This window comes from Vipera berus, assembly GCF_964194415.1.
Source record: "Vipera berus genome assembly, chromosome: 1".
Lineage (NCBI taxonomy): Eukaryota > Metazoa > Chordata > Lepidosauria > Squamata > Viperidae > Vipera > Vipera berus.
The window spans coordinates 138,308,056-138,324,614 of NC_138202.1; the positions used below are offsets into that span (position 1 = coordinate 138,308,056).

At 42.0% G+C, this 16,559-nt stretch overlaps 1 protein-coding gene across 1 annotated transcript in view; it reads right to left on the bottom strand.

Moving 5' to 3' along the window:
• Positions 1-15,995, bottom strand: part of LCT (lactase) — a gene marked incomplete at both ends in the record, with an annotated part of 28,682 nt that extends 12,687 nt beyond the window's left edge. The window contains 7 exons of the mRNA XM_081339137.1: positions 209-1,771; positions 3,664-4,309; positions 4,896-5,601; positions 6,290-6,366; positions 11,647-11,730; positions 13,643-13,719; positions 15,488-15,995. Of these exons, the coding sequence (XP_081195263.1) occupies positions 209-1,771; positions 3,664-4,309; positions 4,896-5,601; positions 6,290-6,366; positions 11,647-11,730; positions 13,643-13,719; positions 15,488-15,995 (3,661 nt within the window). The remainder of the gene's footprint in view (positions 1-208; positions 1,772-3,663; positions 4,310-4,895; positions 5,602-6,289; positions 6,367-11,646; positions 11,731-13,642; positions 13,720-15,487) is intronic.
• Positions 15,996-16,559: the final 564 nt, after the last annotated feature.

The following is a 16,559-nucleotide window of genomic DNA, read 5'->3' on the forward strand; positions in this document are numbered from 1 at the left end:
CCTCCTGGAACTTAGATGTTCCATCTTGGCAACCAGATGGTCAAAATGCCCATGATAAGTCTAAATTTTCCAAGGACGTCCAATAACCACTGAACCCAAAATATATATCCATCATGCAAGCAGATATTAAATTGCTATTATTAAGCTTCATCAAGAGTCCTTGGAAGTTGGACAGCATATACATTTAATAAATTATTATTTTCATTACCTTTCAAAGCTTCATCGATGTAGGTTTTATAATAAAATATCCTTTTGGTATCATCCACATCTGACTTAGCTTTTATTCCAATTCCATTTTTGGTAATGTAAATAGGTAGATTGCCATATTCCTCCTTGATCCAGTTGAGGAGCCTCCGAAGCCCCCACGGCACAGCTGGTGTATTGGCCAGGGCTGTGCCTGGCCACGAAAGATCTCTCTTCAGGACTCTTTCTTGGTCAGTTTCATAAGAAGATGCTTTCAACTTGGTGGTTTTGTGCTCTATAAAGCTGGCAGTATAATAATTTAAGCAGAAGACATCTGCTGTACCCCGGATAAATTGTTTCTCTTCTTCAGTGAGAACCGGAAGCCGGGAGATTGGCAGTTTCTGTAAGTCAGTCCTGTTTCCCACTGTCCATTTCATGGCACTTGGATAATCGCCATTTTTAAAAATTGGATGTGCAAACCATCCTGCAGTGAACTGGAGGAAACGATCCGCTGCTTTTACATTGAGGGAATTTTTCCGTGCCTTTGGTTCCACCCAGTCAATGTTGAGACTTATGGAAATTACACCTTTCTGGCTTTTCCTATACTTCTGGTCATATGTATGATATACCGTGGCATGAGCCTTCAATATTGTATGACCAACCTTATAGAGGGCATCACCTGGACTGTCTTCTACATTTGGAGGATGGACTCCTGTGTCATAGCCAAACCATGAAATTGTGACAGGTTCATTGAAAGTAATCCAGAACTTAACCCTATCTCCAAAAGTCTGAAAACAGAAGTCAGCATAACTATTAAACAGTTCAATCAGATCAGCGTTTTCCCACCCACCAATATCTTGAAGAGCTTGAGGCAGATCCCAATGGTATAAAGTGACCATTGGTGTAATATTTGCAGCCAGTAAACCATTAATCAATTGGTTGTAATAATCAACACCATGACTATTTATAGACTGGATTCTGCCATCTGGAAAAATTCGAGACCATGAGAAGGAGAAGTGGTAACTGTTCACCTTTAAAGCTCTCAATAAATAAAGATCTTCATCTACTTTATTGTAGCTGTCACAAGCTACATCTCCAGTGTTATTGTTTTTAATTTTTCCCGACGTATGAGTAAAGTTATCCCATATGCTAGGACCTTTTCCATCTGCATTCCAGCCTCCTTCAATCTGATAGGCAGAAGTGGAAACACCCCACAGAAAATCTTTTGGGAAAGTGTCATAAAAATACATGTCTCTTTCAAAATTAGTCTGACCAGAAAACTTTTCCCAAACTATCTTTGCTTTTGATGGGACTTCAGAGGCTGGCAAATTAGGTAACCTTGAGAACATGGAAAAATCCTTTCTGAATGGCTGGATAGGTTTTATCATGCTTGCATTAGGAAATCCATTATTTTCAATCACAGAAGAGAAGAAATGTGCAGATTTTCTTGGTGTCCTTTGTCTATTGGCATCTTCAAAATTCACGTTATGGAGGCCAAATTTTTGACTATAACCTGACATGCCTTCGAAACCATCAATCAGTGATCGGGCAATATATGCCCGAACATCCACAGCATCTTCCTTTACAGCTGTTGAGCAAAGAACAAAGAATTTATTTAGATTTTCATTCAGTCCTATAAAATACACAGAATAACCACAAATTTATTCTGCTTTCATCTACACTGTACAAAGTGATGTGAATATGTACAGGCCATACTCTTAGTAGGATCAGAACCTAACAGGCATGGAAGATCAGGTCCACATACGAAGGTCCAATTCAACTGATTTATTGCTAAACAGCCTATGCACAGAAATATTTTCAAATAACAGCACCTGCTTGGAGTTACGGTACATAAGGTCCATGGAATTCAAGGAGGGTTTGTCTTAGTTCACTTGTGGCTACATAGGGATTTTAGACTGATCCCTCTTTTAACTCTGCTCCCAGGTTCTGCCACTCCTTTCTTTTCAGAACCAAAACTATATTCAATTTTATTTAGTTTTGAAATGCAATTACTCCTCTGTTAAAAATTATACTTCGATATCAGGTTTTGGAAAAGTTCTGGGATTGTGCACAAGACTTTGGGGAACTGCATATACAACTTTTGTTGTATATCTTTGATATACAAGACATAAAAAGGTGATATGGTAGTAAACCTCTTAATTCAACAAGCAAAGCTAAAAACATTATAATTGATTGTATCATATATAACTCACAGCTGGACAAGTGAACTAACATTTTAAAAAGCTTCATGATCAATAAAGCCTTTTGATAGTTACATCAACAGTCTCTGATTCACCTGGATGCATAAATATCCATTAATGTGGTAGTGACCAGATGACAGAGATTCTTCTCTTATCAAGGATTTCATTGCAAGGGGCCAGCATTACCCATCAAACATCACTGACCCTTCTGTCACCCATAAGACTATGCATGAGAAATGGCCTTTTATTGTATCAATTGATTGGCTTTCCCAGTGATGGCTGACAATCCTTTGTGCTACCTGAAGCACCAGTTCCACCCATCTTTCATGGTTTGGTATTAGAAGGCAAACAGTAGAGAAGGCAAACAGGATAAATAGCAGGCCAAAATGAAGCTTTTGAAGGAATGCTTCTCTCTGGGACAGCTCTAGCAAGTGAAGTAGCTCTCCATTTCAGGACAATGGGTTTAGAACTTGATCATACTGGTTATTTCACTAGCCTGGAACAATGTTCTGAGCAGAAGGCATTTCCACCAAAGTGTAAAAATCAAGTAAGGTGCCCAGCCTTGATGCTTTCAGTTGGAGGAAATGAGGCATTCTCTTGAAGAAGGCCAGAGCAGTGATTGAAAACAAGTCATTCTAGAACAGAGGTCCTCAACCTTTTGGGCACCAGGAACCAGTTCCATGGAGAGAGGTTTTTCCACGGAGCAGAGGAGGAGTGGTTTTGTATGCTGCCTGCATCTCGTGGATGGGGCTTTGCTTGTTTGTGCAGACTGGTTGCTGGCATGCTGTGGACCGGTACTGGTCCACAGACCAGGGGTTGGGGACCCCTGCTCTAAAAAGTGAAGTAATACCCCTTGGCAGTTTTATAGGAAAAGCCTTTGTAACTGGAACCATACTCTGTATATGTTTTAATGCTTTGGCTCCTGAAAGCATGGGAGATATGAAGTGACATTCAATAATTTTTATATCTCTTTTGAGGGTATGTGAAATTGATTAAGACAGAATAGGTGGGTTAAACCTAGCAGACATTTAATGCATTTATTAAGAAGAGGGGAAAAAATCATGCCACCTAAAACGGTTACATTGCCAACGGGTTTCAGAAGAATGATCTTTGAAGCTGTAGGGACTGCATGTCTTCTCTGATCTTTGGGTTACTCAAGAAGACATGCAAATCTTACCTAATCAGATAAGCAATATGTGGGACGCTAACAACTAGCATCTGGTGAAAGAGCCAAATATTCACCAAGTTCCCGGGCGTTCAATGTGAAAACCTTCTGTACCTTTTAAGGCCTCATTGATATAGAGACGATAGTAATCCACCCTGGTGGTATCATTAATCAAATCAGCTCCATCATCAATAGGTGCACCATTTGCCGCGATGTAAATGGGGATATTGGTCTTTGTATATTCTTCAGACACAAATTGCAGCAATCTCCTTAACCCCCAGGGCACAACATACAGCCAAGGTGCAGCTGTCGTTGGCCAAGAAGGATCCACATCTCGGGAAAAGCCTCCAATAGTCTCATAATCTGAAGTACAGGTTTGGTTATCCAAAGGACCAACAAGCCTAGAAGTATAATGAGAAAGGCCAAAGAAGTCAGCTGTTCCTTGCACCATCTTCTTCTCCTCATTGGTGAAGGTGGGGAGGTTGGCAATGTTGGCAGAGCACTGCTTATTTATCTCCTCGATCTGGGATTTCAGGATCTCTGGATAATCACCATTAATAAATATTGGGTGAGCAAACCAACCCAACATAAATTGCAAGTAGCGCTCGGCTGCTTTCAAATCCTGGGGAGATCCAGGACTTCGGGGTTCAGCCCAGTCAGAGTTCAACACTATGCCAACCTTCCCTTGCTGTTGGGGACGATACTGCGTGTTGTAAACATGCCAAGTTCGAGCATGTGCCTTGAGGATGATGTGAGCCACCTGTTGGAAAAGAAAACACACAATAAATTCAGTAGACATTACTCCGCTGAGTATTTTATTAGAAGTTACAAATTCAGGTGCTAGTGTCTCTGGCAAGAAGGGATACGAAAAAATGTCAATCCAGGTGATATTATATCAGCGGGTTCGTATTGTTCATCTACTGAGGCTCCTGATTTAGCCTTGACTAACCATATTCTGAGGAGGAGAATCTAAAGATTTTCTCAGCCCATTTTTTTTAGGGCTTCAGCACAGATAGAGGACCCTCCATAGCAAGCAGATGGGTTAAAATAGACCAAACGTGGTTTAAGAGTTTGGCTCTTTCCTTTCCAGATACATTTGGAAGGTTCTGAGGGTGTTTGGGGACCATGAAGGGGAAATTGGCACCATGTGCAACCCACTAGTTGCCCAATTCTTTCTTAAATGCCTAGCGGTTTGATCTTCATCTTCAAGACTTGGATTCCTTGTTCTTCAAATTTTTAAATAGGTGATGTAAATTAATTCAAGCCTCAGATTAAGTAGCAATTAACATCGACCTCATGTTCATCTTCAACCTTTAAGTTAGAGCAAGTATTATTGCTTCTCGTACCTCATAGGATGCTTTGCCTGGACTGACGATTCCTGGAGGATGCTGTCCTGTACCATAGCCAGCATAGCTAATGACCCAGGGTTCATGGAAGGTAATCCAGAGTTTGACGCGATCTCCAAAAGTGGCAAAGCAGAAAGCTGCGTAGTTTGCAAAAGCATCAATGATGCTTTCATTCTGCCAGCCACCAAAGTCCTGCAGCACTTGAGGAAGGTCCCAGTGGAACAAGGTCACCATAGGTTCAATGCCAGAATCCAGCAAACTGTCAATGAGCTTGTTGTAGTAACTCACTCCTTGAGGGTTCAGGTTGCTGCTGTCTCCATTGGCAAAAATCCTAGGCCACGATATAGAAAATTTGTAGATCTTGGGATAAAGGCCTCTAAGCAGATAAACATCATATTCCACCTTGCGGTAACTATCAGAAGCTACATTGGCAGTTTGATTCTTATGGATTTGGCCTTGATATCCAGATCGATCCCAGATGCTCTCTCCTTTCCCGTCTTCTGCCCAGGCCCCTTCAACCTGAAAGGAGGCTGTTGAGGTACCCCAGAGGAAACCAGTAGGAAAAGTATCTGTCAAAAAAGAGTCTCTTTCCAGCTCAGTTTGGTTAGCAAATTTTCCCCAGATCTTTTGATAGTTTGAAAGCGGAGTCACAGCACGTGTGGAGTCTTCCTTCTGCTTGGATGGAATAGCTGGATCCTTGTGGGGGCTTTAAAAGAAACACGGCTATATCAATAACTGCGTTTTTATAATGACTCGTTCAAATGAATTCATTCAAATCATTCATGTTTGGGAAAGTAATTTCAAAATACAGATTATGTTATGCAAAATTGTGGTAAAATTGTTGTGAGAATCATCCAGGGTTTAGGACAGGGGTAGGCAACCTCGGCTCTTTTATGACTCATGGACTCAGGAATTCTGGGAGTTGAAGTCCATGAGTCATAAAAGAGCCGAGGTTGCCTACCCCTGGTTTAGGACAAGAACAATCTTTAGTATATAGACTTTCATAAAACATACCAGAAATAAAGAAATCCAAAGGAAATGTTGAATTGTTGCTGTGATACCTCAGTGCAAACTCTGCCCTTTTGTACATGCGTCATGACATCACACCCATGTATGCAAGGGGTGGAATTTGTCCCCCACAGTATGATGCATGTTGGTCATTCAGATGACTAGTCTAGATTTCTCTCTATAAATCAGACTAACGTGTAGAAAGTCTGCTGGCCCAATAAAATACCTCTTCATTGGTAAGAGAGATGTTTATATTATAAAATTCAAACCGTATTGGCTTATATTTTGTCTGCACATGGGAATGCGTTCACGTGCACGTGTACGTGTATGTATGTGCGCAGATAAACAAACGCACAGACACAGACACGTAATAAAATGAAACCCACATCTGAATCTGAATCTGAAGACCTCCAAATACTTTGATCTTCAGCTCCAGGGCTTCCAGAGAGCTGATACAGCCCATCTGGAAAGTAACAATGTCCATGTTGCATACAGTACACCAGATTGGGAAGGAGAGCATATACACCACCAACATGCTCTTGATGAAAGTAGCTATTTCAGAACTGGGGGAAATGTCAGCAATCTCTTTTCTTGATCTGGTTAATATAGGGAAGCCATTTTATGGGAGCAGTATGAATAACAGCTCACAAGGGTTCTGAGAGCAGATAGTGTTTAGCAGACAGACAGTTATCAGATAGTCAAACAATACACAGCAATGAGTTGTAAGACTGACTTCTCATGAAGGGCAGCCACGAAGGCTCTTGACCGAGTTGTACCCTTGCGGCCCCTGACCCGATGCAGATCCCGTCGAGCTCCATGGTTTTCTGCGGAGCTCCGGGAGATGAAGCGTCGGAGACGGGGCCTAGAGAGCGGTTGGAGATCCAGCCGATCCGAATCCAACCGATTGCGACTAAGAGCCTATATTAGGTCTTATCTCGCTGCGATAAGGGTGGCGAGGTCTAATCACTTTGCTACCCTTATCGCGTCCGCAGATAATCGCCCAGCCGCCCTGTTTAGGGTGACTCGCTCCCTCCTTAATCAAGAGGTGAGGGAGGAACCCTTACAGGGTCGTGCCTAGGAGTTTAACCAACATCTGTCGGACAAAATCGCTCGGATTCGGACCGGTCTGGACTCTGACTGGGCAGAGTCTGACGATCAGGACACGGGCGGTCTTGTCGATATTACCTGGGAGGAGTTTGATTCTGTGACTCCGGAGGAAGTGGACAGGATTATGGGGAGGCTGAGCTCCACCACATGTTTATTGGACCCGTGCCCTTCCTGGCTGGTTTATGCAGCCCGGGAGAGGACACGAAGCTGGTTCCAGGCAGTTATATCGGCCTCTTTGAGTGAGGGTAGTTTCCCCACCGTCTTGAAAGAGGCGGTGGTGAGGCCTCTCCTCAAGAAGCCTGCCTTGGACCCAGCTGTGTTGAACAACTTTCGTCCGGTCTCCAACCTTCGCTTTCTTGCGAAGGTTGTTGAGAATGTGGTGGCGTATCAGCTCCCTCTGGTCCTGGATGAAGCGGATTATCTAGACCCGTACCAATCGGGTTTCAGGCCCGGGTACAGCACGGAGACGGCATTGGTAGCGCTGGTGAATGATCTCTGGAGGGCTCGGGACAGGGGATATTCCTCTGTCCTAGTCCTATTAGACCTCTCAGCGGCTTTCGATACCATCGACCATGGTATCTTGCTGCGGCGTCTCAGGGGATTGGGAGTGGGAGGCACGGTTTTGCAGTGGTTCTCCTCCTATCTCCTGGGACGTTCGCAGTCGGTGTTGACAGGGGGGCAGAGGTCGACCTCGAGGTCTCTCGTTTGTGGAGTTCCTCAGGGGTCGGTCCTCTCGCCTCTCCTGTTCAACATCTACATGAAACCGCTGGGTGAGATCATTCGTGGTTTTGGAGTTGGGTATCATCAGTACGCTGATGATACCCAGCTTTTCATTTCGACCCCAAACCACCCCAGTGATGCCCTCAACGTGATGTCCCGTTGCCTGGAGGTGGTTCGGGTCTGGATGGGGAGGAACAGACTTCAACTCAACCCCGACAAGACTGAGTGGCTTTGCATACCTGCATCCCGGGTTATTTCAGATATTCCATCTCTCTCTATGGGGGGTGAACTATTACCCCCCGTAGATAGGGCTCGCAACTTGGGAGTCCTCCTAGATTCACGTCTCACTTTGGAAGATCACATAGTGGCTGTGACTAGGGGGGCTTTCACCCAGGTTCGCCTGGTGCGCCAGTTGTGGCCCTATCTAAGCCGGGATGACTTATGCACGGTCACTCACGCGCTCGTGACCTCTCGTCTAGACTACTGCAACGCTCTCTACATGGGGCTGCCCTTGAGGACCACCCGGAGGCTCCAACTGGTACAGAATGCAGCCGCGAGAGTTGTGTTGGGAGTCTCCCGATACTCCCATGTCACACCTCTGCTCCGTGAGCTGCATTGGTTGCCAGTTGTCTTCCGGGTGAGATTCAAGGTACTAGTAATGGTGTTTAAGGCCCTACATGGCAGGGGTCCGGAGTACCTTAGGGAACACCTGCTGCCGGCATCAACTTCCCTTCGCCCTGTACGTTCCCACAGAGAGGGCCTCCTCAGGGTGCCACCGATCAGAGAATGTCGATTGGTGGCCCCCAGGGGGAGATCCTTCTCTGTGGGCGCCCCGGAGCTATGGAATCAGTTACCGGTTGAGCTCCGGATGGCGCCCGATCTTCGCTCCTTCCGTCGCGATCTAAAGACATTCTTATTTGAACAAGCCGGCCTGGCCTGATGGGGGATTGGTGGGGTTTTTTATTATTTTAATATTTGTATCTACTGTTTTTAGTGGGCATATATTTAATTCTTTTTTAACTTTTGTAACTTTGTATTTTTTATTCTTGCCCTGTTCACCGCCCTGAGTCCTTCGGGAGAAGGGCGGTATATAAATAAAATTATTATTATTATTATTATTATTATTATTATTATTATTATTATTATTATTATTATTATTATTATTATTATTATTATTATTATTATTATTATTATTATTATTATTATTATTATTATAATCTGATAACCCAGGGGTACTTTAGGAGGAAAGTAGAGGGCTGTAGTCAAAACTTTGGGGAAAGAGCTATGGCTTTAAGAGTAGGGTTATCCCCTTCCCAATTCCTGACAGAATCCCAGGGTTCCTCATTTATAAAGCAGCCAGACTATCCTCACAATATTTTGTATGAAGTTAAGAATAGCTGTAACACATTTAGGCAACGTGGCGTTTGCCATCTCTTGAACTGCCAGATTGCTCTTCCAAAACATTTAAAATTTAGAACAGTTGGGCTAAAACTACAATGGCCACTTATATAGCACTCCTAAAGTCACAAACACAGCTTCTGTCAAGCACGGGATTTCTCAAGATAATACGAAATATGGTTTTTGATTTACTGCACTATTTATTATAAGAGGCATACAAACACTGCTGGAAAAAACATGCACTTTATTTAATCACACATAAGGATAAAATTTAATATTTCATACCTTGCTTTTGGAATGACTAAGTTCTCTAAGAAGGAATTCACATCATAGCCTTTCACCTGTGCTTCGGCTTCATATATGGTTGGTAAATAGAGAACAGAATTAATGCAATAAATAGATAAGCGAGAATAAGTAAGAACTTTTAGTTTGGCTACTGGTCCTTCTTAAGCACATCAGCTCTTTGGCAAGAGAGGTCTAAAAATGCTGCTATGTGCAATATTTATTTATTTATTTATTTATTAATTTTAATTCCATTTATATCCCACCCTTCTCCGAAGACTCAGGGCGGCTTATCCTCCATCATACTCAAGAGAAATTGCTTAATTTGCAGCTCTTAAAAAAGGTTATCCTCTAATAGGATGTTATTGCTTTCAACCACAAGCATCCGTTTAATTTCCCCCTTCCCACTGAAATAAATAGCATTCCCCTTTGCAGTAGAGCAGTAGGAAAACTGCTGTATTTTCCTTCCTGCCCAATCCACATGCAGCTAAGCCACACAAAAGCACCGCTTGTCTTTTCCACACAAGAAACATACCACTGAAAATGGAAGCCATTGTTGTAGGTAGGTTTTCTCGAACAGAAGAACATTCAGAGAAGTGTAGAGTGAAGAGTAGAACCTCCTTATCATGTATGAGATGCTGAAACCAAAACATATTAAGTTACGACCTGTGTTAGCCTTGAGTGAGAGTCAAGTTCATCCTGGAGAAAATCTGTGTGGTTGCTAGGAATTGAATGACTTGACAATCAATCGATCAATCGATCGATCAAATCTTACGTGAGGGAGAATTAGTCCCTGTAAAAAAGGCAACATTGCTTCTCCTGAGAGATGTAGAAAGATTTGGTAAATGCTGGTGATTAATGATGTATGAATAAAACTCTCCATCAGCATCCTTCCTCACCCTGAGTTTTCCTGCTATGTTTGATCAAAATCCTCAGACAGCACATTAGAATGGCCCTTAATTTAGACCAAGGGCAATATTAAACACTCATTCTCATGCATGCTTAAAAAAAAGGGAGTCTAAACTGAAATGAATATTGATCAAAAGGAAAGATTTGGAGGCTAGAATATCAGAATATACATACTGGATTTATTACCTACTTAGATGAAGGCTACAGTTTTCTATTCAATTGAGCAGACCCAATAAACATAGATCTTATTTGCAAATAAATACACTGACGGGTGTGCAAGATTCAGGCAAATTTCTTGGCTTGTTTCTGAGTGAACATTGTGTACAATTAATTATAGTGTATCTGCTTTGGGAATGAACAGCCAGCTTAGCACCAAATTGCACTCACATTTATTCAGGGGAACTTAGTTAAGATTTCCCCAGACAGGCAACGTATCACACCCAGATGTGTTTGCTTACAGAACCTTAGGACAGGGCTTTTCAACCAGTGGTACGGGTACCCACCTGTGGTACATTGGCATCTGGCAGGTGGTACGCGACCATCCTAAAAAAGTGGTAATGGGGGAGGGGAATGAGCTGAACCGGTGGCAGCACCACACAAGCCTGAGCGAGAGATGGCTGGAGCTGCAAGGCTGTCAGGGCTCAGTGGAAGCACCAGGATCAGTGCCTGGAGCTCGGCGCTGATCCTGGCACTTCTGCTGAGCCCAGAAGAAGCACCAATCAGCTGGAATGTTGCAGCATCTCCAGGGTCTTGTGATTTACATTCAGATGCTTGGCAACTGATTCATATTTATGACAGTCAGCGTCCCAGGGTCATGTGAAGTGACCAAAACCTGCTGCAACCACCCAGCAGATGGGGGGGGGGGAATAAAAACCAAACTCCTCCCCTCAGAACAATAAAAACCTCGGACAGGAGGAAGAGCGCCGCCGAGTGGGCAGGCAGGTGTATTGCTCAGCTGTGGCTTGGGAGGCACTATTTTCAGTGCCATTGTAACTTCGAGCAGTCACTAACCGAACTGTTGTAAGTAGAGGACTCCCTGTATTTTATCACTTTTTTCCTTTTTTTTTGGTCATCAAATTTTTGACACCTTGCTAGGTGACTGGTGGTACTCAGATGTTTCCATATCCTAAAATTTGTACAGTGGGTGAAAAGGTTGAAAAGCCCTGCCTTAGGAGAGAGGTTGATAGTTCAACACATCTGAAAAGTGCTAAATTGAGGAAAGCTGATTCAGAGGCATGCAAAAAGTTTCCATTGATATCACCGAGGCCATTCAAGAGATGGTTCGCAAAATACCACAAAGTAAATTTGTGCAGTTGATCTGAATTACCTTGATTTCACTTAGCATCTTTCCAATATTTGCTTCCATCTTACAGTTGTACCATAAGCTGAGAGACAGAAAATCTATGGAGGCCTAAAATGAAACAGAACCTTGTTATGAAGAGGCCATCAATATCTGCAATCATTTCTGCAGCTATACCTCTGGAAGAACATTCATCAGGATAATCAGGGGTATCAGCCAAGGGAGGTGCCCACAGGATCAAAATGGGAGGCATGACTACATGCGTGATGTGTTTGACACACATAGATTCTGATGCTGTTGACTGTTGATCCACACATTCCCCCCTCAATGCTCCTTTTATATTATACTTTGGAACTAGGTTTATTTTTAAAATACCCATTTATGCTTGATGGCTGGTCTGAAGGCAAATGACAGAGCATTGTACAAAAAGTATAAATTATGAAGCAGAATTATTTTAGTGTGGTGATGCCTGATTTTCAGATTTTAAAGATGCATTATCTACTCTTGCATGCTAATGCAAATCTAAGGGGGAAAAAACCAAAAACCATTATCCCTAAAATTACATAAAACACAAAATTTAAAAGATCTATTCCCACTTTACATTCACCAAATGTAAAGGTGAAAAAAAAATACTGTAAAAGCAGAGAAATCACCATTTGCAAATCTTGATTAAAATATATAAAAAAATTATGTATGCATGCAAAGTACAGTAGCAAACTGATTCATTTTCTTCTAAAGCATAGGATATTAACTTTATTTTATTTATTAACTTGAAGACTTGCCATTTTTTAAAACAGCAGAAGCTTTATTATTTAATAATATTTAATATTTAGTGACAAGAACACAAACATTTCCCAGTAGGAAGTAGAGAAGACATCACAGAACAAGCGAGAGAAGTACATGGACATAAATATTATACCCCCAGCAGTCAAGTTCCATTTGAAGGGGGGGAGGTGTCTTTGCTATGAAGGTACACTGTAGTTGCACTATGGTGTGGCTATGCTGAATCTAGATATAGGCCTTGGGATATAATTTTCAGCTGTGAAGACAGTGATCAGTTGCAGTTCCCCCTAAAGGCCAAAAAAGTCACATGCATTCAGTTAGATGACTTATTGATAATTTCCACATGTTTTCTTACATGGGAGACAACAGTTGAAAAAAAAATTAAAGAAGATCAGTTCTGAAGATATTCTGAATATTCTGAGAATATTAAAGTCTTGTTGGATTCATCTAATCCAGCATCTTGCTTTCTAAAATAGCATACTTGCAGATTTAGGAAGATTGCTCAGCTAACCTGAATTTTTGGAAAAGTCCTCTTCTGTTCCCCAAAGGCCAGACTTCAAAGGTTGGAATTCCCATAGTGTCATTATAACTAATGGGATTATTTCTATAAATGTGTCATATTGCCTTTTGAGATTAGGTAGGCTACTGGCTACTGAGCTTGTCGATCAGAAGGTCGGCAGCTTGGCGGGTCGAATCCCGAGTGCCACGTAACAGAGTGAGCGCCTGTTACTCATCCCAGCTTCTGCCAACCTAGCAGTTCAAAAGCACGTAAAAATGCAAGTAGAAAAATAGGGACCACTACGGTGGGAAGGTAACAGTGTTCCATGCGCCTTTGGCGTCCAGTCATGCCGGCCACATGACCACGGAGACGTCCTCGGACAAGCGCTGGCTCTTCAGCTTTGAAACAGAGATGAGCACCAGCCCCTAGAGTCGGAAACGACTAGCATGCATGTACGGGGGAACCTTTACCTTTACCTTTAGGCTACTGGCCATTGTAACTAATTGCTTTGAGTTCCATAAAGACAACAGGTACAGAACAAAATGTTTTGTGCCATATTCTTTTCCAACAGGGTCTTCAGCTTGGCAGATGTTGGACAATCTCAAACAGGCTACAAGAACTATTAATGGGTGGTGTTTGCTTTCGCCAATTCTGTGTCATATGTTTTGTAAGTTAGAATTCTTTTTTTCCCCCAGCTATAGGTTGGAGATAATCTGATTCCAAGAAAATTAAACACATTACCCAAACTGAAGATATGAATGATTCTGGAAGAACCAGCTGATTATCACTAAAGTCCAAGGAAATGGATACTTTTCCACCTGAAAATTAGGAAAAAAAATACAGTTATCAGAATCCAAGGAGAAAAATATATGGAAAGAACCAGTATTTAAGCAGTTGGGAGTCTTCAGATAGTCTTGAGGATTGGGCAGCACTAGAGGATGAATGAATGGATGAATGAATGATTACAGAACTAGTGAATTATTCAAAAACTAGCAGGATGTGTGCTTGCGTCTGTGCCCGTGGTGCGTAGGGAGTGGGATAGGAAATGGGAATAGCCATGTGGCTTTGATAGACTTGAGATAATGATGGGAGAAAACAAACAGCTTATATTTAAGAAAGACAAGACGTTAAATAGCAAAGGAGGAACGAATTATTTTGGAGGCACTAGCTTAGGTAAAAATGGAAGGAGATTTCACCCACAACCGTGTACAGTGGTGAGAAACCTGGGCCAGCAATCTCATCGAATGGAAGGCTTACATTTTCACATAGCAAAATTGACTTGGTAAAAGAGCAAAGGAGAAAGAAAAATGAGGGAGCTGGCAGAGGAACCAAAGCTTCACACCTGATTGACTAGATGGCCACTAGGTGGTGTGTGTGTGTGTGTGTGTGTGTGTGTGTGTGTGTGTGTAAATTTGGATTGCTGACAAAGAATTAAAGGGAGATTGATATAGCTATTTCAAGCTTCTTTGCTCTCATCAATCAGCCACACCCTTCTGAGATTCAAACCTGGGCTGCTTTGCATGTTAGGCAGTTGTTTTAACCTCTAGGCCATAGGAACACACACACACACACACACACACAGACACACACACACACAGACACACGGAAAAAATTTCTGAGGATAGGTTCCCCCCCATTTTGGCAATCCAAACGAGCATTTCCTTGACTTTCTGCATTTGGGAGTAAGGGAACTGCTGTTTACTCCAGTTGGAGTTATAGCCCCCTCCCCTCCATATAAAATACATGTTAAAACTTTAATATAATTGAGTTAATGGAATAATGATTTATTTTTTTTTATTTTTAATTCCATTTATATCCCGCCCTTCTCCGAAGACTCAGGGCGGCTTACAAGCTTAGCAGTAGCCTTCATTCTATGTATATGCCTGCTTATTAGGGCTTTCACACACACCCCAAGCGGCATTATTACAAAGTCAGCTTAATTGCCCCCAACAATCTGGGTCCTCATTTTACCTACCTCGGAAGGATGGAAGGCTGAGTCAACCTGAGTCAATCAACCTTGAGCCTGGTGGGATGCGAACCTGCACTAATTGCAGGCAGCTGGTGTTACTTAAGGAGGCATTAGCCCACTGCTCCACCAAGGCTCTTTAGGCAATTTTAGGCTCTTTAGGCAATTTTCCATGTTCCCTAACTCAATTCATTTCCCCCCACCCCCACCCCTATTTGCAAATGAAAAATCTTGCATTCATGCCAATATCACGATACAAATTATCTCCCAGAAATCTAAAGCAGGCAGGAAGAATACATCAAGAAGAGTGGTCAGTTTCACTAAAGACAAATGCTAGGCAAAATAAAATGTGGTCTGTTGTGGGAATAAGAATGCAGATAAGAAGGCAGGGATTCAACTGAGCTGAGATTGATAGGATTCTCTTTGAAATGCTCACCCTTTACTTTTTACTCTGCTAGTCTTCAAAGACATCATCCTGTGATACTTCCTAGAATATGTGCTATTAACTTACGAGAGCACTGCACTCACTTATTCTATATGCTCCAATCTCTAAAATTCATGTTGTCTAAAATTGCAATTCATTCACTCATATTCATTCATTCATTCATTCATTCCTTTACCTTCAAATGAATGTTTTTCACGGTAGATTTTATAAGCTTTTTGATGTGCTGAAACCAGTATTTGTAGAGGAAAGACTTTCGGATCCTCAGGAGACAATTCTTTGATAACTTCAGGCAAATGGCTGAAAGTGATCCAGGTGTCCACTAATTCACCAAAAGTCCTAAATGAAAAGTCTGCATATTCAGCAAAAAGATTGACAAAAGTGGTAAATCCAGGCTGGGTGCCTAAAGATTTCGGTAAACCATGTTGATGCAGAATCAAAATTGGTTTAAGATCCGCAGATCTGAGAGTTATGAGAAGTTGTCGGTAGCATTCCACATTTGTCTTGTTGGGCTTTTGGGCCTTCATTTCTGGCAGGATACGAGACCATGGCAAGGCCACCTTAAAATGCGTCACACCATTTGCACGGAGTTTGGCAAAATGCGATGACAAAGAAGTGAGTGACTGTTGATGGCAAAGACAATCTAGCTGAGCCTCTACTACAGAATGAAAGGTAGATTCTCCCATACATCTTTGGAAATTTAATGTATTCATTAACTCAACAGAAAGAGGCCCTGCTATATAAATATGCCCTTGACCATGGCCGAATTTCCAGGCTTCTCCAGAGCAAGAAAAAGGAAAGAGAAAAACTAAACATATTTTATAAACTAGCTCCATGTCTTTTGATGCTATAGCACAAGGACTCATGCCGCCTTTATATTAGATCAGAGATAATAAAATTTAACATTTAACTTTTATAACTGCTAAGATACAAAGGTGCCTGTGGTGTACTACAGTAACACCATGAAACGTTTAATTCTCTGAATGTCTTTTATTAAAGATAGGAAGCAAGCATTAAGAATGCAGCTTAGTTTGCAGAACTTATGACTTATTAATGTACTGCAAGTCCATAGGTCACCAGCCATCTATCTGAATGGAGTCAAGGCAGATGTTGCAAAGATAACAGCCAACAATGCAGTGTAACTTTTGTGGGATACTTGGTACATTCGTAGTAGCATCCCTAAGTATTTTATCCAAATTGTGCTTCAAAGAATCAGAAGACGACTATCCCAAAGGTGCTTTTTCACTAGG